This window comes from Pantherophis guttatus, chromosome 1 (assembly GCF_059756535.1).
Source record: "Pantherophis guttatus breed Tessera chromosome 1, ASM5975653v1, whole genome shotgun sequence".
In the NCBI taxonomy this organism is placed as follows: Eukaryota; Metazoa; Chordata; class Lepidosauria; order Squamata; family Colubridae; genus Pantherophis; species Pantherophis guttatus.
The window spans coordinates 294,000,257-294,020,911 of NC_142063.1; the positions used below are offsets into that span (position 1 = coordinate 294,000,257).

General features: G+C 35.7%; 1 protein-coding gene and 1 long non-coding RNA gene across 12 annotated transcripts in view; one reads left to right on the forward strand and one right to left on the reverse strand.

The window, feature by feature from the left end:
- Window positions 1-4,870: 4,870 nt before the first annotated feature.
- On the reverse strand, window positions 4,871-12,610 carry LOC117671765 (uncharacterized). Of its 6 annotated transcripts, XR_015731500.1 has the most exons (5): window positions 12,547-12,610; window positions 11,131-11,206; window positions 9,929-9,983; window positions 9,116-9,264; window positions 4,871-6,959 (listed from the first exon to the last, which is right to left on the reverse strand). It is a non-coding gene; the product is annotated as an uncharacterized LOC117671765 (long non-coding RNA). The 6 variants fall into 6 exon arrangements; XR_015731498.1 differs by lacking the exon at window positions 9,116-9,264; XR_015731499.1 differs by lacking the exon at window positions 9,116-9,264 and having other exon boundaries at window positions 9,929-9,986.
- TMEM63A (transmembrane protein 63A) overlaps window positions 12,532-20,655 on the forward strand; it is a 41,163-nt gene continuing 33,039 nt past the window's right edge. For 3 of the 6 annotated variants that reach the window (XR_015731497.1, XM_034427930.3, XM_087883146.1), the window contains exons 1-6: window positions 12,680-13,419; window positions 15,437-15,628; window positions 16,159-16,232; window positions 16,633-16,687; window positions 19,125-19,162; window positions 20,471-20,613. Coding sequence is in view for 5 of the 6 variants with exons in the window: in XM_034427930.3 (XP_034283821.1) it covers window positions 13,387-13,419; window positions 15,437-15,628; window positions 16,159-16,232; window positions 16,633-16,687; window positions 19,125-19,162; window positions 20,471-20,613 (535 nt within the window). In the remaining variant the exon portion in view is untranslated. Of the gene's footprint in view, window positions 13,420-15,433; window positions 15,629-16,158; window positions 16,233-16,632; window positions 16,688-19,124; window positions 19,163-20,470; window positions 20,614-20,655 lie in introns of all 6 variants that reach the window. The other 3 variants (XM_034427931.3, XM_087883145.1, XM_087883144.1) reach the window with 3 other exon arrangements.

The following is a 20,655-nucleotide window of genomic DNA, read 5'->3' on the forward strand; positions in this document are numbered from 1 at the left end:
TTATTGGTTTTACCTGTTAAAACATAGGTTTTCACATACTAGATAGATGTCAGGCTAAGTGGGTTAGGTAAATAGTGTTGTAGAAATTTATAAATTGTGTGCCTGCTTCACAAGGGGTGGAGTTATTATCTTTGAAATATATTTATCAGTATTCAACTAGAAGGGACAATTTATGTATATGTCTGTTTTTCTTTGTTTATGCACTTTTTGATGTGGGCTTGTTTAGTGTTTTTTTTTTCTTTCTTGGAGTTTCTATTTGAATGATTTGCTTTGAATAAAATTTAAAAAAATGTTTTGTTTTTTTTAAAAAGAAAACTGTTACATTTACTCTCATTCCAAAGCAGCATTTTGGGAAATATGCTGGATTGGCATATTGTTCCACAATGGTCAGTCACATGTCTAAGAAAAGCTCTCTTCCAGAACATGAGTATAATAGACAATCCCAGCCACTGGCATTTGGAGACAGGAATAATTGTAAATCCTAAAACAGCACAAGGCCATCATGCCTAATCGCTATTAATCCCCTATCAATTTGTTTAATCTTTTCTTAATCCCTACGTCTTTGCACAGGAAATTAAGTCATTAGCATGCTGAATCTACCACCATTCAGTGGGTGGCCTAGCTTGTGCAGTTACAAGAGAGAGAGAGAAATCTTCCTATAGAGTTTCTATAAAGAATACAGTCTCCGAGTTGCATTCAACTCCTGGAGACATCACAAAGACATCAATGTAATTTTCCTGGTAACAAGAAAGGGATTTGCTTCCCTGTAGAAGAGATTTATTCCTGCTTTTTTCCAGAATGCTGGTTTGACTTCCTGGTCTAGCCTGCTATCCTGATATTCCTTGATGGTCTCTGGTCAATTTAATAACCAGACCCAACACTGCTTAGGAGCCAAGTCCAGGTTGCCGCTTCCAGACTGATTTTACCTTTACTGTGCAGAATTTCACAAACTGGTATTCATACCTTTCCATCAAAATAGCCCTAACCTGGCAGATGCTCCTTTCCAAACTTCAGAATACCCATTTTGAAATGAAAGTGCCAATATGCTGAACAAGAGTGCTGTTGTACATGTCTTTTCTTGCTTCTGGATTCCTGGTCTAGCCAAGCAACAGCTGCAGCTGAGCCTGAAATGGAGAAAATAAGTATACAGCAGCATTCAACTCTTCTAAAACCATGATTAAAAATTCAATAAAATATAATCACAGTCAGCAGGCAAATATAAATAATACCTCCGTTTAATATAGCCATTGCCAAGGCTCACCACTCCTGCCAGACCTACAGGCAAAATAGCCTAGATAAATCTCCAGGCCCTTCCTGAATAGGATGTCTTTATATGAATTTCAGTTCACATTTATTACACAGAAATATTTGCCTTGCCCAGAGCATTATCATGGACTAGTTTCAGACATCATGCTATCATGGTGTTTGGCTTTATTTGGGTAAGCATATTTGAAACAAAACAAAGCAATCATTCAACAATATCCTGATCTATTATGTGTTAACTTCATTAGCATGTTCTCCAGTTTCCATACAAATAAAATCTAGATAGGCTTCCAATCTGAAGCAATATATTTCCTTGATTAGAAAAATCAAGATGGGAAATGAAAAGAAAAACCAGACAACACAGATATCAGTTATTAAACTTAAAAGGTTGTTTTTAAAATCTGGTGTGCCTTAGTTATAATCATATATTGTATTACAAATATATTACAATTGCTGTGATATAATTGGATGCTGTTTCATGTATAATTGGTTTCATGTAACTCATATGTATGTGGGGAACATTTTTGTTCTCATGTGAACTCTTTCCATGGGAGGATTTCACACAGTTAAAAAAAGCAATTTTTTTAAATAAAAAATTTATAAATTTTATTAAAACACAAATTAGACATTTACACAACATATGACATATAAATAAATATCTTATCCTTTTTAAGCAAATTTTTATTTGTATAATACCAACAGCACAATGCTGACATTTTAAAATCTGTCTGGTGCTTTGATTTTTGCAAGTAAAAAGCAAGCAATGTTAGAAGAGTAACACTGGCAGGTTCTTTCAGAGAGATGATCAAAGAGCATTTTCAATAAAAAAAATCACTATAGAAAATTTAATACTTAATGTATTCAGAGATATTTAAAATGAGAGATTAATTTGACCTGATGTTTTCTGTAGCTACTGGTATAGTTTAACTGCATGGAGTTATTAATCCAATAGGAGAGAATAAGCATAGCTGAGCCTTGAAGTGTGAGTGTCATGATGTTATCTAATTAAGTAATAAAACATCTGCAAGCAAACAACCAAGCTCAAAGAACACCATAGACTCCATAGAGATTTTGTTTCTTTTTCTTTCAGTCATCAATCTGTGTGTCTTCTGCACCAGATCTGGAGGAATCTAGTAGCACCCTTTCAGACTCACAAATGTTATTGAAAACAGATCAGCTTTTGTCAATCATCATAGACGAACATGTTTTTCCCCCAATAATTCACTTTCATTTATCTAGGCCAGTCCATTCTTTCTTTTTTCTTGTCTTACTAATTTATTATTATATATTTTATTCATTAAACATGAAACTCAGTCAATTGAACATTCAAAAATGTATCACAAATATCATTGACTGGTGCTAATGGTTGATATGGGTTGCTGCTAGGTATCAACCAAGTACCTTCTTAAGATATACGATGTTCCAAGTAGCGTAGTTTTTTGCAGTTCCGCTGGTGTTATTGCAAGAAGCTGCAATTTGTTGATGTATCTTATAAAATTCTTGGACATGGTACCTACTACTACTACTACTACTATTATTATTATTATTATTATTATTATTATTATTATTATTATTATTATATAGTATTACTAAGGTAAGATTACATTTTCTTCTAATTAACCTAGCATATGCTTTGTATAGAATCCAAGAATATCACAATCCATATTTCAAAAGGTAAATTTCAGTTATTGTTTCACTTGCATTTGAGAATTATTATAAAGTGATTTGAATCAATTATCCAACAATCTTTGAAAATGTACATAAGAGAAGCATTTAATACAAAATTGGTAACTTATTCTGAGGAAAAAAAGATGTTTGTGAATTCTAACATTTATAAACACAAGCATTTAAGAGGAAGAATAGTACTTTATATCAATAAAAAATATAAACAAACCTATTTTTATTACTGATAATTAAAAGGCAATTATAGCCTTCTGAACAGATTTTGTTAAGAAACACTGTTAAGAAAATAACAGAAAAAAAGAAGAAAGCAGAAAGACAATAATATCTGCATAATCTCTTGAAAAATACTGCATTCACTGAGGGACAATTGCACAATAGAAGCATTTTCAGAAAATATGCAAACGTAGACCAATTATTGCTGAGAAAAGCTGGTATCTGCTTAAATTACTGTTACTAATATACCTCTTTCCTGGAGTACACAGTTCTAAATTATCTCCCCCCAACCCCCCAATTGGCTTGCACGGTAAGTAAAACCAAGTCTTTGGGGAATGATTTTTGCATCTGGAGTCTCTAGATTAGAGATTGTTTTCTCCTCTGCGTGGTGTCTAGTCTAATAGACTGAAATCTCTTTAATGTTAAATGTGTATTGGAAGCAGATTTATGACCACCACAGGTGAAATAAAATTATTAAACAGACAGCTGAACTCAATTAGAAAAAATAAAATGTGGATTGAAGAGGATTTCACACAATGGTGATTATCTACTCCAATTGCTGGATTTACTATTCCTTTTTTGTCATGCAAACAAGAAAAGGCAAGCATTATGTAGGTGAGCTTTCTGAGCAATGTGGATTGGAACCTACATGGTGGATTTAAAATGTCAGACAAGGGATTTAAAGTGTCTGCTTAGAATGAAATATGAGAGAGAAAACGAGAATCTCATTTTCAACCAAAACTGCAGGTTAAGTTTGCATTGGTCATGCCTGTAAATAAAAGATTATTCTTTGATTGTGTAACTGACACTTATAAAACTCATATGTATTATCTGTTTGTTGCATAATTAACAACATGCTCTTTTATCACTAAACCTAGGTGTTAATAAGGAATTGTGATTGGTTTAAGTCTAATTGTAAAGCTGGTGCAAGATAAGCATGGTGCACATTTTACATACATTTAAAACAATAAATTATCAGATCCCATCGGTAAAAGAATATCATATTGTGGGACCCAGGAAAGGGGGCTTTTTTGTCTTTTAGAACAGTGTTCTAAAGGTCAGCTCTGACCTTGCTGGTTTTTGGTAAAACTCTCAAGATGTGAATGTGTTCCTAGGCATGGGGGTCAGTGAAACCCATTGTGGTTATTTAAATGTTGTTTGATTCCTTGACATGTTTGTATTTCTTGTGATGTTATGGTATTATTTGTAAATGATGTGAACTGTCTAGTTCCTATTATGAGATGGGCTTCTGTCTAAATTGAAAAAATTAAATAAACAATTGTAATCGGGCTATTTTTTAATTTATTGTGTATTTCAGTTTTAGTTTGCTTTTGCTGAAGATTTGAGTTTACCCCCCTTTTCCATTTTTACAATTCTAAAATAGATTAGACTAAAAGAATGGGTTAACTCCACAAAATGTATTAAACCAAAAATTTTGAAGTGATGATTCATTGAACAATGATCTGGATTGCATATAATGTTAAGCCTTAATGGGTGGAATCACATATCACACTAAGCTAAAAACACCCATGAAATCTCATCATGGCTGAATTTTATGTGTGAATCAGATCATACCACTTGGTACCAAAGCTTTCAGTAATCCTCCCATCTGACTAAGAATAAATTCTTCCTGCCCATGTCTGACAATCCCTTGGACCATATATGGTAACCTTAAAAAAAAGAAAAGAAAAGCAACATGAAATTTCTTAAATAAAAGGAAAGCATTTTATTTCACATAGATTCAAGGGTTACCGTTAGTTGGGCTCCCAAGTATTCATTCAATAAACAAAGAATTTACATTTCCATCAACCAAAAAAAGGTCAATGATTAGAGAACAACAAAGAGATAATTTCCATTAAGTGCCCCTTCATATTTATGCAGCACAGATATAGTAACCCTATTTTAAGAGCTCTCAATACTGTAACAAAAAATAGCAGTGTGTGTAAAAGTGACTTAGTGATCATAGAATTCGAAGGAACCAATGAGACCACTGATTCTTCCTGCTTCCCATAGGAAGACAATCAAAGCATTCAGGATAAATTGTTTTCAGCCTTCCTGCTTCCCTCAGTTACTGTTGCTTCCATCTTTATATGGCCTGATAAATAACAGTTTGCCAGGATTACATCTCAGCAACTGTGTATTTTTTGGGGGGTTGGGGGTGGGGTAGGAATTAATGGTTGTGAAACTATCTAGACACATTTTCTGTCGGCCTCTTACATGTGCCCTTCTTTAGGCATCTAAAATTGCCCACACATGGCTGTGTTTTGAACCATCTGAAGCTTCCAGATACTTTTCAAGGCTAATCCCATGTAGAGTGCATTGGAATAGGTTGGAGATGATCAGGGCATGGATGTCTGAGAGGAAAGCCTATCCAGGAAAAGGAGTTACTGTGTACAACATGAAGCTGAGCAAAGACCCTCGTACCCATGGCTGCCACCTGCTCTTCGAGCAAGAGCTGTTAAATCCAGGAGAAGCCCCAGATTATGCATTGGGTTTGTCTGGGGTAGGGCAACCCCATCCAAGACCAAAGATGATAAACTCCTGGATAAAGAGGGGCCACTCATAGCTGGGATTCAGCTAAAGTCTATTGTTTCCCATCCAGCCAGGCCTTCACAGCCTCCAGGCACAGTGAAAATCTTATTTATTATTAAGATTAAGCCATATTTAACTTTAAACAGAAAAAAATCCTTTGATCTCATCAGTTCATTCTATAGCATGTACGGATTGGCTGTGTTTTGGAACAATATAACTCTGTCAAGATTTCTGTGAACACTAGAACTCCTGGATGCCAATGAAAGGTTGGAAATATAGTTCAATTCCTTAGAAATCAAATTAGTTTGTTTTTGACTTCCTTTGAATATTGTTTGGCTCATGTCAGGAGCTAGTTTGATCTAAGTGGTTAAAGCACCAGGCTAGAAAGTGGGAGACATGAGTTCTGGTCAGGGGTGGGCTTCAAAAATTTTAGCAAGGAGTTCTCTGCCCGGTTGCTGGGTGGGCGTGGCCATTGTGGGCATAGCCTAGTCGGCCTCCTGCACCATCAGGGGGGGGGCGTTTTTGCCCTCCCTGGGCTCCGGAGGCTTTTATTGAGCCTCCGGGAGGGGGAAAACAGCTTCCCCAGGCTCCGGAGGCCCTCTGGAACTTCCGAACTTCCTGGAGGCCCGGTTTTTGTCCTCCCAGAGCCTCTGCGCGTGCCCTGCACTTACCTGCATCCAAAAAGGACAGCATGGGGACTCCTGGGAGGGATGGGATAGGTGGGGCCAGCCAGGAGTGGGATTTGGGGGTTCTCCAAATTGCACAGAACCTTAGCTAGAGGTTCTCCTGAACCCCTGCGAACCCCAGCAGCCCACCCGTAGTTCTGGTCCACTTTAGCCATGAAAATCAGTTGAGTAACCTTGGGCCAATAGTTCTCTCTCAGCCCAATTCATCTCACAAGATTGTTGTCATGAGGAAAATAGGAGGAGGAAGATTTGTTGGATACATTTTCTGCCTTGAGTTATTTGTAAAAATAATAAAGGTGGGATATAAATAAATAAATATACACATACATATCAAAACTTGAATTTTATGACTCAGAAATTGTACTGCACAATTAAACTACATAAGAGCATAGGACCGCAAATATACAAACTACAATGTGGAATCTGAACACATTATTAAAACAATACTATGAGACAATATTAAGAGAGTTAAAATAATTAACATTAAACCAATGAAGAGGCTTGAGTAAATCCCCTCCTAAACTGTAGCAAAGAAGTGGCTTGCTTCAGCTCCAATGGTGCTTTTCTCCATAACTTGGGATCCTGCAAAATTAATGGCAGATATCAATTAATCTGAAGTGAGATTCACAAAAGATGTCCTCCCGTGATCTAATTATGTGGTGTATGTGAGAGCAGTCAGTCTTGCAAGTAGGAAGAAACAGCAGTAAGAACCAGGATAACTGAAATATTTGTATCTCCTTTCATAGATCTGCCTCTTATCTCTCTGTCACAGCAGGCTCTATCTCCCACAATAGGAACTGAGATGCCACTATGCATTTATGCTAATGTATTTTAGAATTTCTAGCTCTATCATAGACCTAATGATCCACTGAAATATTTAAAAAGTGAGTAACACAGCAAAATAAAACACCCATCAGGAAAAGGCAAAATAGTTTTACTTAAATTCCACTACAATCAGGAGATTTGTTATACTTCCAATGATCTCTACTCCAATCTTTGATGGAAGCCAAGAAGTTTGTCTTCTATTGTACCAATCTGACTTTCTTGGTTTCTCATTGCATTTTGTAGCTTCAGTTTGCACAATTAATTATGCAGTGTTCTGAAAACAAGCTTTTCCCTATAATTTCAGCTCTGTTGACATTTTATTTCCCCCCAATTTTATTTAATTTAACCATGGGACAGCAGGGGCAGCTATACTTTAAAGCTCCTGCAAATAGAACAGAAGCTTCTACAAGGTGTTATATGAATGCATTAATAAAGACCTTCAAAGGAAATTGCTACAAGCTGCATGCTAATAAAAGACAAGTAATTTGCAATCTCTAGAAGGTGTCTTCTCAGTCAACCTTGAGAAAAAGTTCAGTCAGAAGAAGCATGGCAGAAAATGATCCCTGCTAAAGATCTGTGAAGTATTATTGCAAAACCAGCTTAGCTTCCCTTCTAAGTCTGCAAATTAGAGAAGAGGTAATATTTGAAGTGATCTGGGTGAAAATCAATGGCAGAAGAATATCTACAACAAAAATAACAGTAGTATTTATACTATGTCATGTACAATTAGCAGTAATATCTGTTTATATATATAAAAAATAAACTTATTTATCTATTCTAAGTTGCTGAAAGCAAATAAAACCAATGGATGCAATGAACTACAGTACCAGTAATTATAAACTCCTACCCTATGACACGAAGGCACATATATCAGTAGGCCATGTTGCAAACAATACAATTTATATAGGCACCAGATATCACAGTGCAAATACTAAGCTGTATCCTTTGCACAGCGATCTAATGATGCACCAGTTATTATCTTGACACCATTGTAGTTGGATACAAGGATCAATTATAGTTACTCTCCATATCAAGAATACTGGCATCAGATTTTCCTGTTTCTTAAAGGCTGCACTAGCCACTTAGATACTGATGGGGTGGGGGGGGGAGAAGGCGGAGAGGAGAAAGGAGAAAAATCTACATGAAATGTATATGTTTGTTATTTGATATAATGAATGCAAATGTTAAAATAATCCTAGAATTTAAAAGAAATACAATAATAGGAAAGATAATCAATTTATCTTATCATTCTTAATCACACTCATAAAAAGGCTAAAAGGGCACTTTTCTCTATAATATGGGACACATGGCCATCTTATTTAGATTGGAGGCAGATTCTGGATGCAGGAATATCTATTCAAGTAAAAAAACCTTAAGTATGCATATTTGAAGGTCATTGCCTATAGATTCCACATTAAAAAAAAATACATACAAAAACACTCTGCACTCTGCAATGGAACTCAGTGCAACATGCCAGAATTTTTGTCGAGAAAACTTTGCCACAAAGCAAATACTCAGAGTAGTAAGTATTTGTTTAAATGATTTAAATAAAAAGGTTTTATACCATAGAAATAGTTACTGTTATTACCGTAATTCATTTGAATTAGTTCAAGTATTTGAATATGTATTAAGGCATAAATTGCTGATTGCAAAATATTTTTCTTCCCCTCCTTCTGGCTGAAGTCTGAACACAGATTACTCAACCCAACCAATCTATTTACCATGTTGATTAAAGATATGAAGAAATTCTAAGAATTAAGGGCTTGGAAACACCACAGAAAAAGGAAGATAAGAACAAAGGATTTATTTGAAGGACGTGGAGAAAGTAACAACAAAAAAAGGGAATTTTTCTATACTTTATCAATATAATTCATGTATTAACTTTTGAAAAAGTATAAGCATATTGAACATACAGATGAATAAGGCTTCCTTATTTATTTCAAATCTTCCTGTCCCTTCTTTTTTTCACATGGAAATCTAGAATTATATGAGTTCCTATTAGGTGATCTGGGCGGCATAGATAATTAATATCAGTCTTACTTTGGAATATACAGAAGGAATTCTGTAGATAAATGAGAGTTTAAAACAATTTAATATTTTTGAAAATAAAAATTAAAAATGGAAGAAAAACATTTTCAAATCAGAACCTTAAAAACAGATTCTGTAAAAAAATGTACAGATTATTTAATTCTAATTTAGTTTAGTTTACTTTATTGTCATTGCACCTTGTACAACGAAATTAAATGCTATCTTCAGTGAACATTATAACTATAAAAATAAAACATAAACACATATCCTTCACATTCTACACAATTGAATTGAAAACCCGGTATTGCATTAATATTGCACTATACAGTAGAATTCAATATAGTTATTGTCCTGTTACAGCCCTAAAGCTGTTTTTCAGCCTATTTGTCCTTGTTTTTATTATCCTGTACTGTCTGCCAGATGGTAAAATGTCAAAAAAATTGTGCCCAGGATGAGATGGATCTTTAAGAATGTTTTGAACTTTCTAAAAAGCATAACATGTGAAATAATTTTCAGAGGAGAAACATTTAAAAGGCAGGCACTGTTAGGAAAGTGAATTAATCGTAATAACTAGAATTTTAACAAAGAGGCATTTAACAGATAATCTAATCTTTATTTCACTTTCACCACTGGAAGAAAATCTGTAATGGAAATAATACAACCACAGATAGATGTTATGGGACAACACCTCATACCACCTGCTGTCTCAAGGATATATGTGTTCCTCGGGAAGATTATCCATAAAGGAAAATCCTGCTGGGAAGCAAAAGAAGAAGCTGAATTTACTCTTTAGGAGTGTACCGTGGCTCACTAATTGAAGTCATGTGGATACAATCACACATGTAAATGTAAGTAATTGTGCACCCTAACTCTTGGGTGTTAAGATTACTCAAGTGATAAGTGGATTATACAAAATATAATGAAAGATTTGAATAGTTGATCCGTATAATTAGATTTTGCCTTTAGGTTTCCATTTATTTCTAGGACTATAAAGTAAATGTTTGGTAGTTACTGAACCATCTATATGGCACCACCAAGCTGACTTTTGCCAACTCTGGAAAGGTAAACAAGGCCAAATCTAGTTATACTTGGATGGCAGACATAGATACTTTTGCTATTCTACGCTTGTAGTCTATACTGAGGAATTGAGGCAATGGGAAGGCAATATCAAACCATTTCCAAATCATGCTTAGAGGACTGCAAGGACATGAAGTCACCAAGAACTGATTCAGATTTGAGGGAGATTTTATCTTTTCACTATAAATAGATACTGAATTTGCCAATAGTATAACAAGCCATTCAGTTCAAACTCCAATTTATAAAGTCAGAAATGGAAAAAGACAGATGTATTGGTAGAATTGTTTCATATAAAAGCTTTTATGCACATTAGTGAGAAAAATTCAAAACCAATCCTAACCAAAGTGTTACTTTCACCTTAATAAATAGATAGTAAACTAATGCAATGTTACAATAGCCAAGTAGATCTCTACATGTTCTCTTAGAATTACCATGCTGAGCTTATATTTCTATGTGTTGCTAAGCTTTGAGCTCATACATTAGCATATTCAGTGTTCACTATGGTTTTTGAAGCTACAGTGGTGCTTAAACAATTATAAACCCGTCTGAATTTTCAATATTGTTGCATTAACATGACCTAAAATATGATCTATTTTCCACACAAGTGATAGAGAAGTCAATTAAAGAAATGAAAGATGTATACTTGTTCATTAAAGAAAATATATGGGAAAACAAATGAGTTAGCATTACAATCAGAACGTATCATCTGATCCACAATCCTAGTTTCCACCCCCACTATAATATTCTGCAAATAAGTTACTAGTAGTCAGGTATTAGTTAGGTAAAAAGGTTATTAACGTACGTTGCCTGTTAGTAATAATACCTTTTAAAAACTGTAAAAAGATAGACCAGTTTCTGTAGACTCTTGATATTGTGGCAAATACCAGTATTGTTAATATCTACAGGAAGAGAGCAGCAAATTAGAAGGTGTCTCTAGATATCATCTGTTTCTGCACTAGTGATTTATAGCATCACTTTGCCATCCCTGGTTTAAAATAGGCTTTATGTTGCCACAGAAATGGCTGGGTAACACAATAAATCATTGTGGACAGCTGAAAATGAGTGGACAAACTAGAAATATTAAAAAGATCTAATATGCAAATACAATACACAAAAAATACCTTTTACCTTTTTAAAGGAGAGCTATTTTTTCATTTGAGAAAATCCAATACTCTATGTTAATCTCTTAGCCAACTGTTGATAAATTGCCCATGTTATGGGAAAAATGCTTTTTGAAGGTAATTCTTGATGCATCAGTTGGTGTTTTGATAAAAATCTCTATCAGAGAAAATGATTAATCTTAAACAAGGGACAAATTTCTTTAAATATTTGATTTGTTAGATTTGCATACTGTTCATCTCACAGAGTCTTTATCCCTCTAATATCTCTCTCTAATCTATTGGTGCTGTCTCTGTTGATTTACAACTTTTAGGAAAAACACTATTCCATTATTGTAACATTGCTTAAGCCTTTTAGTTTAAGCCTTACCACAAGGAGAGATTGTGGGAAGGAACCTCTCCAGCCTTTGCTTAACCGTGTTTCTCAACCCAAAGTGCTTTTTCAAGAGGCAACTGGCCTTTCTTGTTTTTCTTTGAAGACTTTTAGCTTCTCATCCAAGAAGCTGAAGAAGAAAGTCCAGTTGCCTCTTGCAACAGCACCTTTGGGACAACCATGACCTGGATGACCAAGACTCTCCATAGACAGGAGTTTCTCAACTTTAGTCTTTTAAGCCCTATAGACTTCAATTCCCTCTCGCCTTCGACTGGGGACTTCTGAGAGGTTGATGTCCACAGGTCTTTAAAGTAGCCGAGGTTGAGAATCACTAGCGAACCAATTTTCAAATCCAACCAAGGGCAGCCAAATAGGGAAGTTGGAAATTTAGAAAAACCCGTGTCCTCCACTTTTGCCCTAGTAAATCGCCATCTGTCCACTGCCTTTCCCTTATCGCTACAGATCGTACCCCGCTGATCTGTGCCGTATTAAAAGCAGCTGTCTGAAACCGGGCTTCTCACGCCGCAACTGAACTATTAAAAGTTTTGCCATCCCCTTGGGCTCTAAATATTTTAGGATTCAAAGACCGCTGACGCCAACGCCGCCTCCTCTGAAGGCTGCATTCACCTCGAAGAGCGTTAAGTTTACGGATTAATCTCCCAAATACGTCGTGGGGGGAGGAGGGGGGAGAGAATATGCCCCACGTGGCAAGCAGGTTGAACCACTGTGGAAACACCGTCCGACGCACCTAATCTTAAAAGGGAGGAAGGCAGTTCCATCTACTCCGTCCTCCGGAACGGCGGCGCATGCGCGGCTTTCCGAGTCGCCCCTCTTGTTTGCTTTAAGAGCGAAGCAGCTGCGCTGTTCCCTATTGGTTTTCCGTAGAACGGTAGGTCGGGGGCTGGGCTGCTGGTGGCCGAAGCCGAGGAGAAGCGGGGGGGGGGGGGGGCGAGAAATACTCTCGTTCAGGCTCTGGTTGGCCGCGCTGGCCAACCTTGGGAAGCGGGAAAGCCAAAAGTACCCAGCAATTAGGAGTGCGGGAGGAAAAGCGGGAGCTGAGCGTCTTTGAAAAAGCTGAGCGAGAACGGCAACAGCTGTTATCGCTCCCCCTTGGCTGCCTCATCTCTCCGCCGACCAGCTGCTTTGGGAGAAGGGAGCGGACGGAGGGAGCGACTGGCTTGGTCTTGGGTCTTCGAGACCTCCCCGCCTCCTTAAGCGACTCCCATAATCTTCCCAATTTGCCAACTGTTGTCGTTGTTTTGTTCCGAGGGGATTTGTCGTGTATCACTTTGCTTCGCCCTCCTGACTGTCATCTTGCCTTGGTCTAAGAGCTTAATTTATAGAGTGCTCCCCGATCCGGGGTGCAAAATCCGGATGACCATTAGATGGCAGCCAAAAAGAAAATCCTGCCTCTTCTCTATCGCCTTAATAGTCTGCCAGATTTTTGCACCCTAGATCTGGTAGGTCCCTGCAGCTTCTCCTGCTGCTCCCTGTTGTCCCAAGTTCAGTTTTGACAGTTGCTTGAAGTTCAGAAAGGAGAATTATTGATGCAGAAGACCACATCTCTTGAACTTCAGTTTAGTGAAAAATGACATTAAGGAAAGAGGAAGTGCAAAGCAAGGTTAGGCCTCTATTACTTTTATATAGTAAGAGAGAATAACGTTCTATTCAATATTCAGATATTTTATGCAGTGATCTTGAGGTTTTTTTTAAGTCTGTCCAAATAAGCACAGGCATTATGAAAACTTTAGTAAATTATCTATACCTACATTCTAAGACTGGAAATATTTCAGTCTCAATTATTGGTGGCAAGTGAAAATGACTCCATTCTGCCATCTGCAGGAATTTTTGAAATTGTTTTTAAGAAACAATTTGAAATTTCAGAAAGGAGAAGTATTAAACTATGTTTTATCTGTTATGGAATTGTGATGACTAAATTATTTTGCTTTATGGATTCTGATTTCCTGATGGAATAGTTGGAATCTTATGTTTTTATGACAGGGAAAAACTGCATTTTCTAATTACATCACCAATCAATTTGCCTATAATTTATTTTGGGCGAATAGCCTTGTTCTAGCCTGATTTATACACTCTTTCAGAATTCACTGCATTAATGTCTGGAAAAACAAATGACTGAATCGGAGGTAAATAAATTGTAATTGCAACTGTAAAATTGGGTTAAAGGAATGATAGTTTGTACCTCTTAGAAATATTTATTAATTTATTTTATTGGGCTTATAGACCAATCTAATTATAGTGTACATCTGCAATGGCATACATCCCAGCTGGTCTAAAAACAATATACACAAAGAATATATCTCTATATCTCTATCTTCAACAGCAAATAATAAAACCAAAAATGGGAAAGGAGGACAATACACTGTCAGAAGGAATAAAATTCTAGCCCCAAAGCCTCCTAAAATGACCATGCTTTAATGGTCCTTCTGAAACTCAGTAGGGAAGGTCCCATTTGCCTATCTGCAGGATGCTGTTTTACATGGCAGCAACAAGAAGGTTCACTTCTAAGATCCCTGGAGATAATGTTCTTTAAGTGAAGGGTCACAGAAGAACACACTCAAACAAATCTTAAAGGGATTGACAGAAGCTATTGGGAATAAGTCCTCTAGATATTCTGGTCCTGAGCCATAAAGGACTTTAAATGTGACAAACAGAAACTTCCATTGTATCAAAGAGCAAATAGGAAATCTGTATAGCACTTGTAGCAGTGTATTATATAAAAAGTCCAAAGCATACCTTTCAAATCTCTGCATTCTGGACCAGATGTACATTTTGACTCTCTCCAAGGGTAGCCCCAGATAGATGACTGTATATTGTAGTAATCCAGTCAGATGATGTCAAAGGCATAAATGACTGGAAGTAAACACTTCTGTTCCAAGAGGGGTCATAACTGGCATACAAAATGGACCTGTGTAAAGGCTCCTCTTGGCACAGCTGCCCCTGCTTATCAAGCATAATTTTGAATTTTTTAAGTGAACAACTCTTTTTCTGAAAGTGGTTTATAAATGACCACTTTATAGCTTTAAAGGCAATTTAATACTTGTAGATGGCTGGAAATGAGCAAGTTTCTTTCATGCTTGAACGGCTATGAAAACTGACTACAAATAGACAAACGCTATTATGTCAAAAATTTTAGTCCTTCAATTTAAATAGATTAGGTAATTACATAACCTAGGTGTCAGAAAGTACACTGGATTAAAGCTGTAGGGCAGGTTGTAAAGCTAAAATATGGAGATCCACTTACTTAGTCTGTCTCATGAGTGTTCTATATCTTTGAAAATATTAAAAGTAAAATAAGAGATTCTGTACCTGTGCCGCCTTCCAGTCATAATTCTTATTAACCCTTATGCAGGAATATTATTAAAATGTTGCCATGCTAAAGGATGTTTATTTTAATCTTTTTTTTTTTTTGAAATATTTAATGAAAACTTCTAAGTATTGCTTAAAGTTAAATACGGTAGTTTTTGCTCAAAGTAATCTTGCTTCCCCCCCCCCGAACTGTAAAATATAAGATTCGCTTCAAAATGAGATGGGCGGCAAATAACTTTAATAAAATAAAACAAAAATAAATAATCTGTAAAAGTGTATTTTTCCTGCTATGCAATTTCTTTTTCAAGTAGGACAACATGATTCCATTCCTGACTTTTGATGTTGGTCATTCACACATGGTTCACTTGTTAAGTAGAAGAAATGATACTGAGTCTCAAAATGGGACCTACTGTTACAGTTCTGCACCAGGAACTACTGTACTTCAAGGAGTAACCTTTGGTGGGGTTCCTACTGTCCTGCTGCTTGATGTAATCTGCTTTTTGGTAAGCTTGATTTATTTTTTTTGTAGCTAACTGATCTTTTTTCTTCCACATTGTTGGCTCATGGCAATTTGAGGAGTGAATAAATAGTTTATTTCATTTTGCTGAAATATATATATAAAAGAAGGGCTTCAATATTCCATTCTCCCTGCTCCACTAGAGAACTGTGCTGGAAAATAGGGCTTGCCATGCTGATAGGAATCCTACTTCATTCTCTTGAATCTGAAAAAATTTGTACTGTTTGCCAAGCTAAAGGGTAGTATTTGTTTGTTTGAGTGTTTTTCTAATGCAATTTAATAGTATTCATTATATTTTTATAATATAATAATATAATCTATGCAACTATAATATTTAAAAAGAGCATTCTTTTAACTAATGCATCTTCCTTACCAAATATTAGATTACTTTGTGTTGATGTTCTACTTGATTTTGAAGTTTTTATATTGTCTAAACTAAAAGCAAAGCAAAGTGGAGGAAACATATAATTCAAAATGAATATTGAACCTTTAATTGATCCACTTTTTATTTTCTAGGTGTTGGTGTTGATATTTTCCTTTATTAGAAGAAGATTTTGGGATTATGGTCGCATTGCATTAGTATCAGAAAGGTAAATATAAAAAGTTGGTATTGTATATCCTAGTGTGTTTAAAAACTTTAATCTCTACTGTAGAGCATATTTGGCAGGGTAAATGGCTGAACAGGAAGGTCTGCTACCTAGATCCCTGAAGGTTAAAGAGTAACAGAAATTTGAGAAATGATATAGGGATAAATAATTTTGAAATCTTACTCTGATCCTTTCAGGTACTGTAGTACTGTATGTGTGTGCCTATTGCTTATTTTTGTCCTTTTCTGGGCCTTAGGATCTTTTACTATAAAAATATTTTTTACTTCAGGTATTTTTATAATTAAATGCCTTTAAAAATAAATGTTTGAAGTTTTCAACAACTATTATATTAGTATAAAATTCTAACATTGAAATCTGTTTTTTTGTTTTCTACTGAATCTAGGTATTATGAAGTAATTGAGTCCACTTCTGTTCTTGAAGAACCTCATTCTGAAGAGGTCAGTTGCCTATTGGATTAAGCATATGACAATTTGCTATTCATAAAATATTGCCACTTAGTATTTTTAGAAATATTTTAAAATTAATATTTGTATAGCTCCCATCTTATTCCAATACTTTACAGACTAGTTTGTGGAAGTACGGAAATTTTCTTTAAACTTTAATATTTTACAGATAAAGAATCAGTGTTGTAAAGAAATGTCACTGTGCAGTTATGTTAATACTTTTAAACTAGGTAAATGCAGAACTCATTATTTTAAGAATGGCATCCTCAGACTGTTCTGTTTGTTCTTATTGTATATCTTTGAGTGTCTGTTTATCTCCAGGACAACTGTAAACCCATTCCCAGAGTAACCTATTACTTTTCTGAAGCAAATCTTCTAAACTGGAAGCAATATTACGGTAAATGTTCTGCAATGGTCTGTCCCCAAAACAGCTCTGTTTTGAATAGACTACTGTGTCTGCAATAGCACAAATTGCTTCCAGCCTGCAGGATTCACTTCTGAAAAATTGCCAGTATTTCTCTCCTTGAAATGATCAGATCATTGGTATCGAAAGGAGATTTAATGTGGTCCACGAAAGGAATTGCACATTCTGGAAGTAGAGAGATCCACTTATTTTAAATCATAAAATGGTTGAAATATTAAATAAAATTAATACCATTTTATGATTTTCCTCTAAAATAATATAAACAGTATATTTATCCAATAATGATTATGACTGTTTCACATCATGATGTGCAATTGATTCCTCCTCCCCCGCCCCCAAAGATCCTGTTGACTCTGAGGAATATGTATTATTAAAATATGGAATAAAGGGCACTCTCTTTGCAATTAGACAAATGGGAGACACCATTATAGACTACATCTAACCAATTATTTTATTAAATTTACTCGGTAATTACTGGGGCAATCCCATCTTTTTGGTGTTTTCCATTTCACTAAAGATTGTAAGTTCAGGAAATGTGATGATCCATGAAACTTCCATTTGACAACTTCTCTTAAATATTGGCAGGTAAGAATGATCCAAGAATATCCCTTCGCTTATTCCTAAATGGTCACAAAAGGCAATTTACAGGGATCTTTGGTGCCACCAATTCATAAAGTTTTTTTTTTTTAATCTCCTGATACCAGTTTGGGTCATGTCAATTCCCTTATTTGAGAAGTGCAGAATTTAAATTGCCTCGAGCAGGGGTGTCAAACTTGCATTGTCACGTTGTTACATGACATATTGTGACTTCCCCCCCCTTACTAAAACGGGGGTGGGCGTGATCAGCGTGTGATGCATCCAGCCTACGGGCCATGAGTTCGACACCCCTGGCCTTACTACAATTATAGCTGGAAAGAGCAAGTGAGAGTCACATTTTGCAACAGGATTATTGCTAATAATTATTTTTATTTTATTTGTAAAATTTATTGGCCACCCATTTTACCATGGAGTAACTCTGGGCAGCCTACAATATTAAAAAGATAAAACTGAGCCCTAACTAAAAGATGGAGAGGGAAGGAGTAGGGTGAGAAGGGAATGAAGTGGGATCTATTATTAATATATCAATCACTCCCAATATGAAATCCCTCCATTGGAGCCTCAAGTCAACTGTCAGAGCCAGATCTTTAAGTTTTTGTGGAAGGTCAGGAGGGTTGGAACCGACCTCACTCTGGGGGCCAAGATGTTCGAAAGGACAGTAGCAATAGCAGAGAAGGCTTTTCTGGACCCCACCAGAATACCCTGGCTGATGGAGCATGCAGCATGCCTCCTCTGCTGGCATGGAGGGGGAAGGGAGGGCAATCCCAGTGGGGTGAGGCAATCCGTCAAGTAGTCTGGACGGATGCCATGAAGGGTTTTAAAGGTGATTACCATTACCTTGAATTACATCAGAAACAAATCTGTAGCCAATGCAATTCACACTTTGCACCAGCGGTATCTTCTGAATGCTCTTCAAGGATAGCCCCATGTAGAGTGCTTGCAATAGTCCAAGTGTGAGATGACTAGGGCTTGAATGATTGAGCACAGGGACTTGGTGCAGCAAAGGCTGTCCTAGCTATGATTGCACCAGCTCTTTGAACAGGTGTCACAAGTCCAGGAGAACCCACAAGTTTCAAACCAGATCCATCTGGGGTAGTGCCACCCCATCCAGAACTAAAGATGACAAAGTCTCAGAGCTTGGGGCTCCGCACACTCAGAGCCATTTGGTCCTACAAGAGTTCAGTGGAAGCCTGTTGTTCTCCCATCCAGGCCTGCACAGCCTTTAGGCACTGTGAGAGGGCAGCAACAGCATCACTTGGGTCACCAGGGGTAGAAATATAGAGTTGGGTATTGTCAGCATACTGCAGATACCTCAACTCATGGTGATGGATGATCTCACCCAGAGGCTTTGTGTTATATCTAAGACTGGTTTATTTTCAAAATAACAATTCTGTAAATATTTATTTCTAGGGATTTTGTTCTTGGATGATTTCTGCATTTCGCATGCAGTAAGTATATGCACTAAAGTTGTGATCTGAATATTTTGTTTAATATTGTTAAGAAAATAAAAAAATATTTGCATTTTTCTCAATTTCATTGTCCTGTTTGCTGACTATTTTATGCATTAGTGTTATACATTCAGTAAATAAGAACTGTAATTATTAAAGGAACTATATTGCCCTTCATATTATCAACTCATAGTTTTGATGTTAATTTTAAAATTACCGTATTTTAGACTTAGGTTTTCCCTTAAAATATGAATCTGCTATGAATTCTCTCAGGTTAGAACATTATAATATTTTTTCAATGAATGAATAATTAAAGATCTAGTAATATACATGCACTAAATTATGTGATTAGTATAAAACCTATGTGCAACTTTGGATTTTGTAACAAGAAGTGCTGTTTTATGGTTAAGTACTTTGGTTAATGTTCTACAGAAATGCAATAACTGTTCTGAATCAGCTGCAAATTAAATTGAAATTTAAAATTCTATGATCAGTATTGCTGCATTTTTCATTAAAGAAAAACAACTATTAAAATGCTATATTCTAAAATTTGAGTGACATTTCTGTTTTTATAGCATCCAATCAGTTTTTGAATTTACAGGATTAAGCCTAATTGTTCTATATTAGGTAGTTCAGTTTTAAATTGGAATTTTATTTTACTTTTGTATGTAAGACTACTTTAACCTAGAACAACATTTTAAGAAGACTTTCATTTACTATGGAATAATGGTTGACAAGCTTAATTTAAAAAAAAGCAGGAGCAGAATAGGCTCAAATTTTTTATACAGATGCACTTTTACTTGCATCTTAATTATTAATTTTTATGTTATGTAGTAGCATTACTTTGAGTCTCTAAAACGATTTATATGTACAGTGACAACCCTGCAATTTTAAATAAGGATCACTCAGAAATAAAAACCAAAATATTTAAAACTCATGGTACATAGGAGAAAAGTCTATTAAAATAAAATAGTATTTAGAGAATAATAGATGGAGGCAGGATCTATTGCATTCATGGGACAAACCATTCCATAAAACGAATACAGCTGTTGAGAATACTTTGTCAAACATGCTTCTAAGTAGCTGGAATACAGAAGGCATGAAAAATAGAAGATTATTAAAATAAGGGTGTATAACGTCAGAAGCAATAATTTGAACAGTATCTATTGATCATTTTTATGTTTCCATTATGTTTATATTATTTTATTAGATATCACAAGCATTTTTGATTTGTTCCTATGTAGTAATTTCCTTAAGGTTAAGCAACTTTCAAATTTGGTGATTGACTTCTCTTTATTTGTGGTGCAGTGATGATGAGATTTACGATCAATGTGGGCATGATGCCATTACTTATCTCTCCTTTCAACGCCATCTCATTTGTCTAATGATCGTGGTCAGCGTGTTGTCTTTGTGTATTATACTTCCTGCAAACCTATCAGGTGACTTGCTTGGTAAGAAACTTTTTTATGATTTGAATTGCATATGTGCAAAAC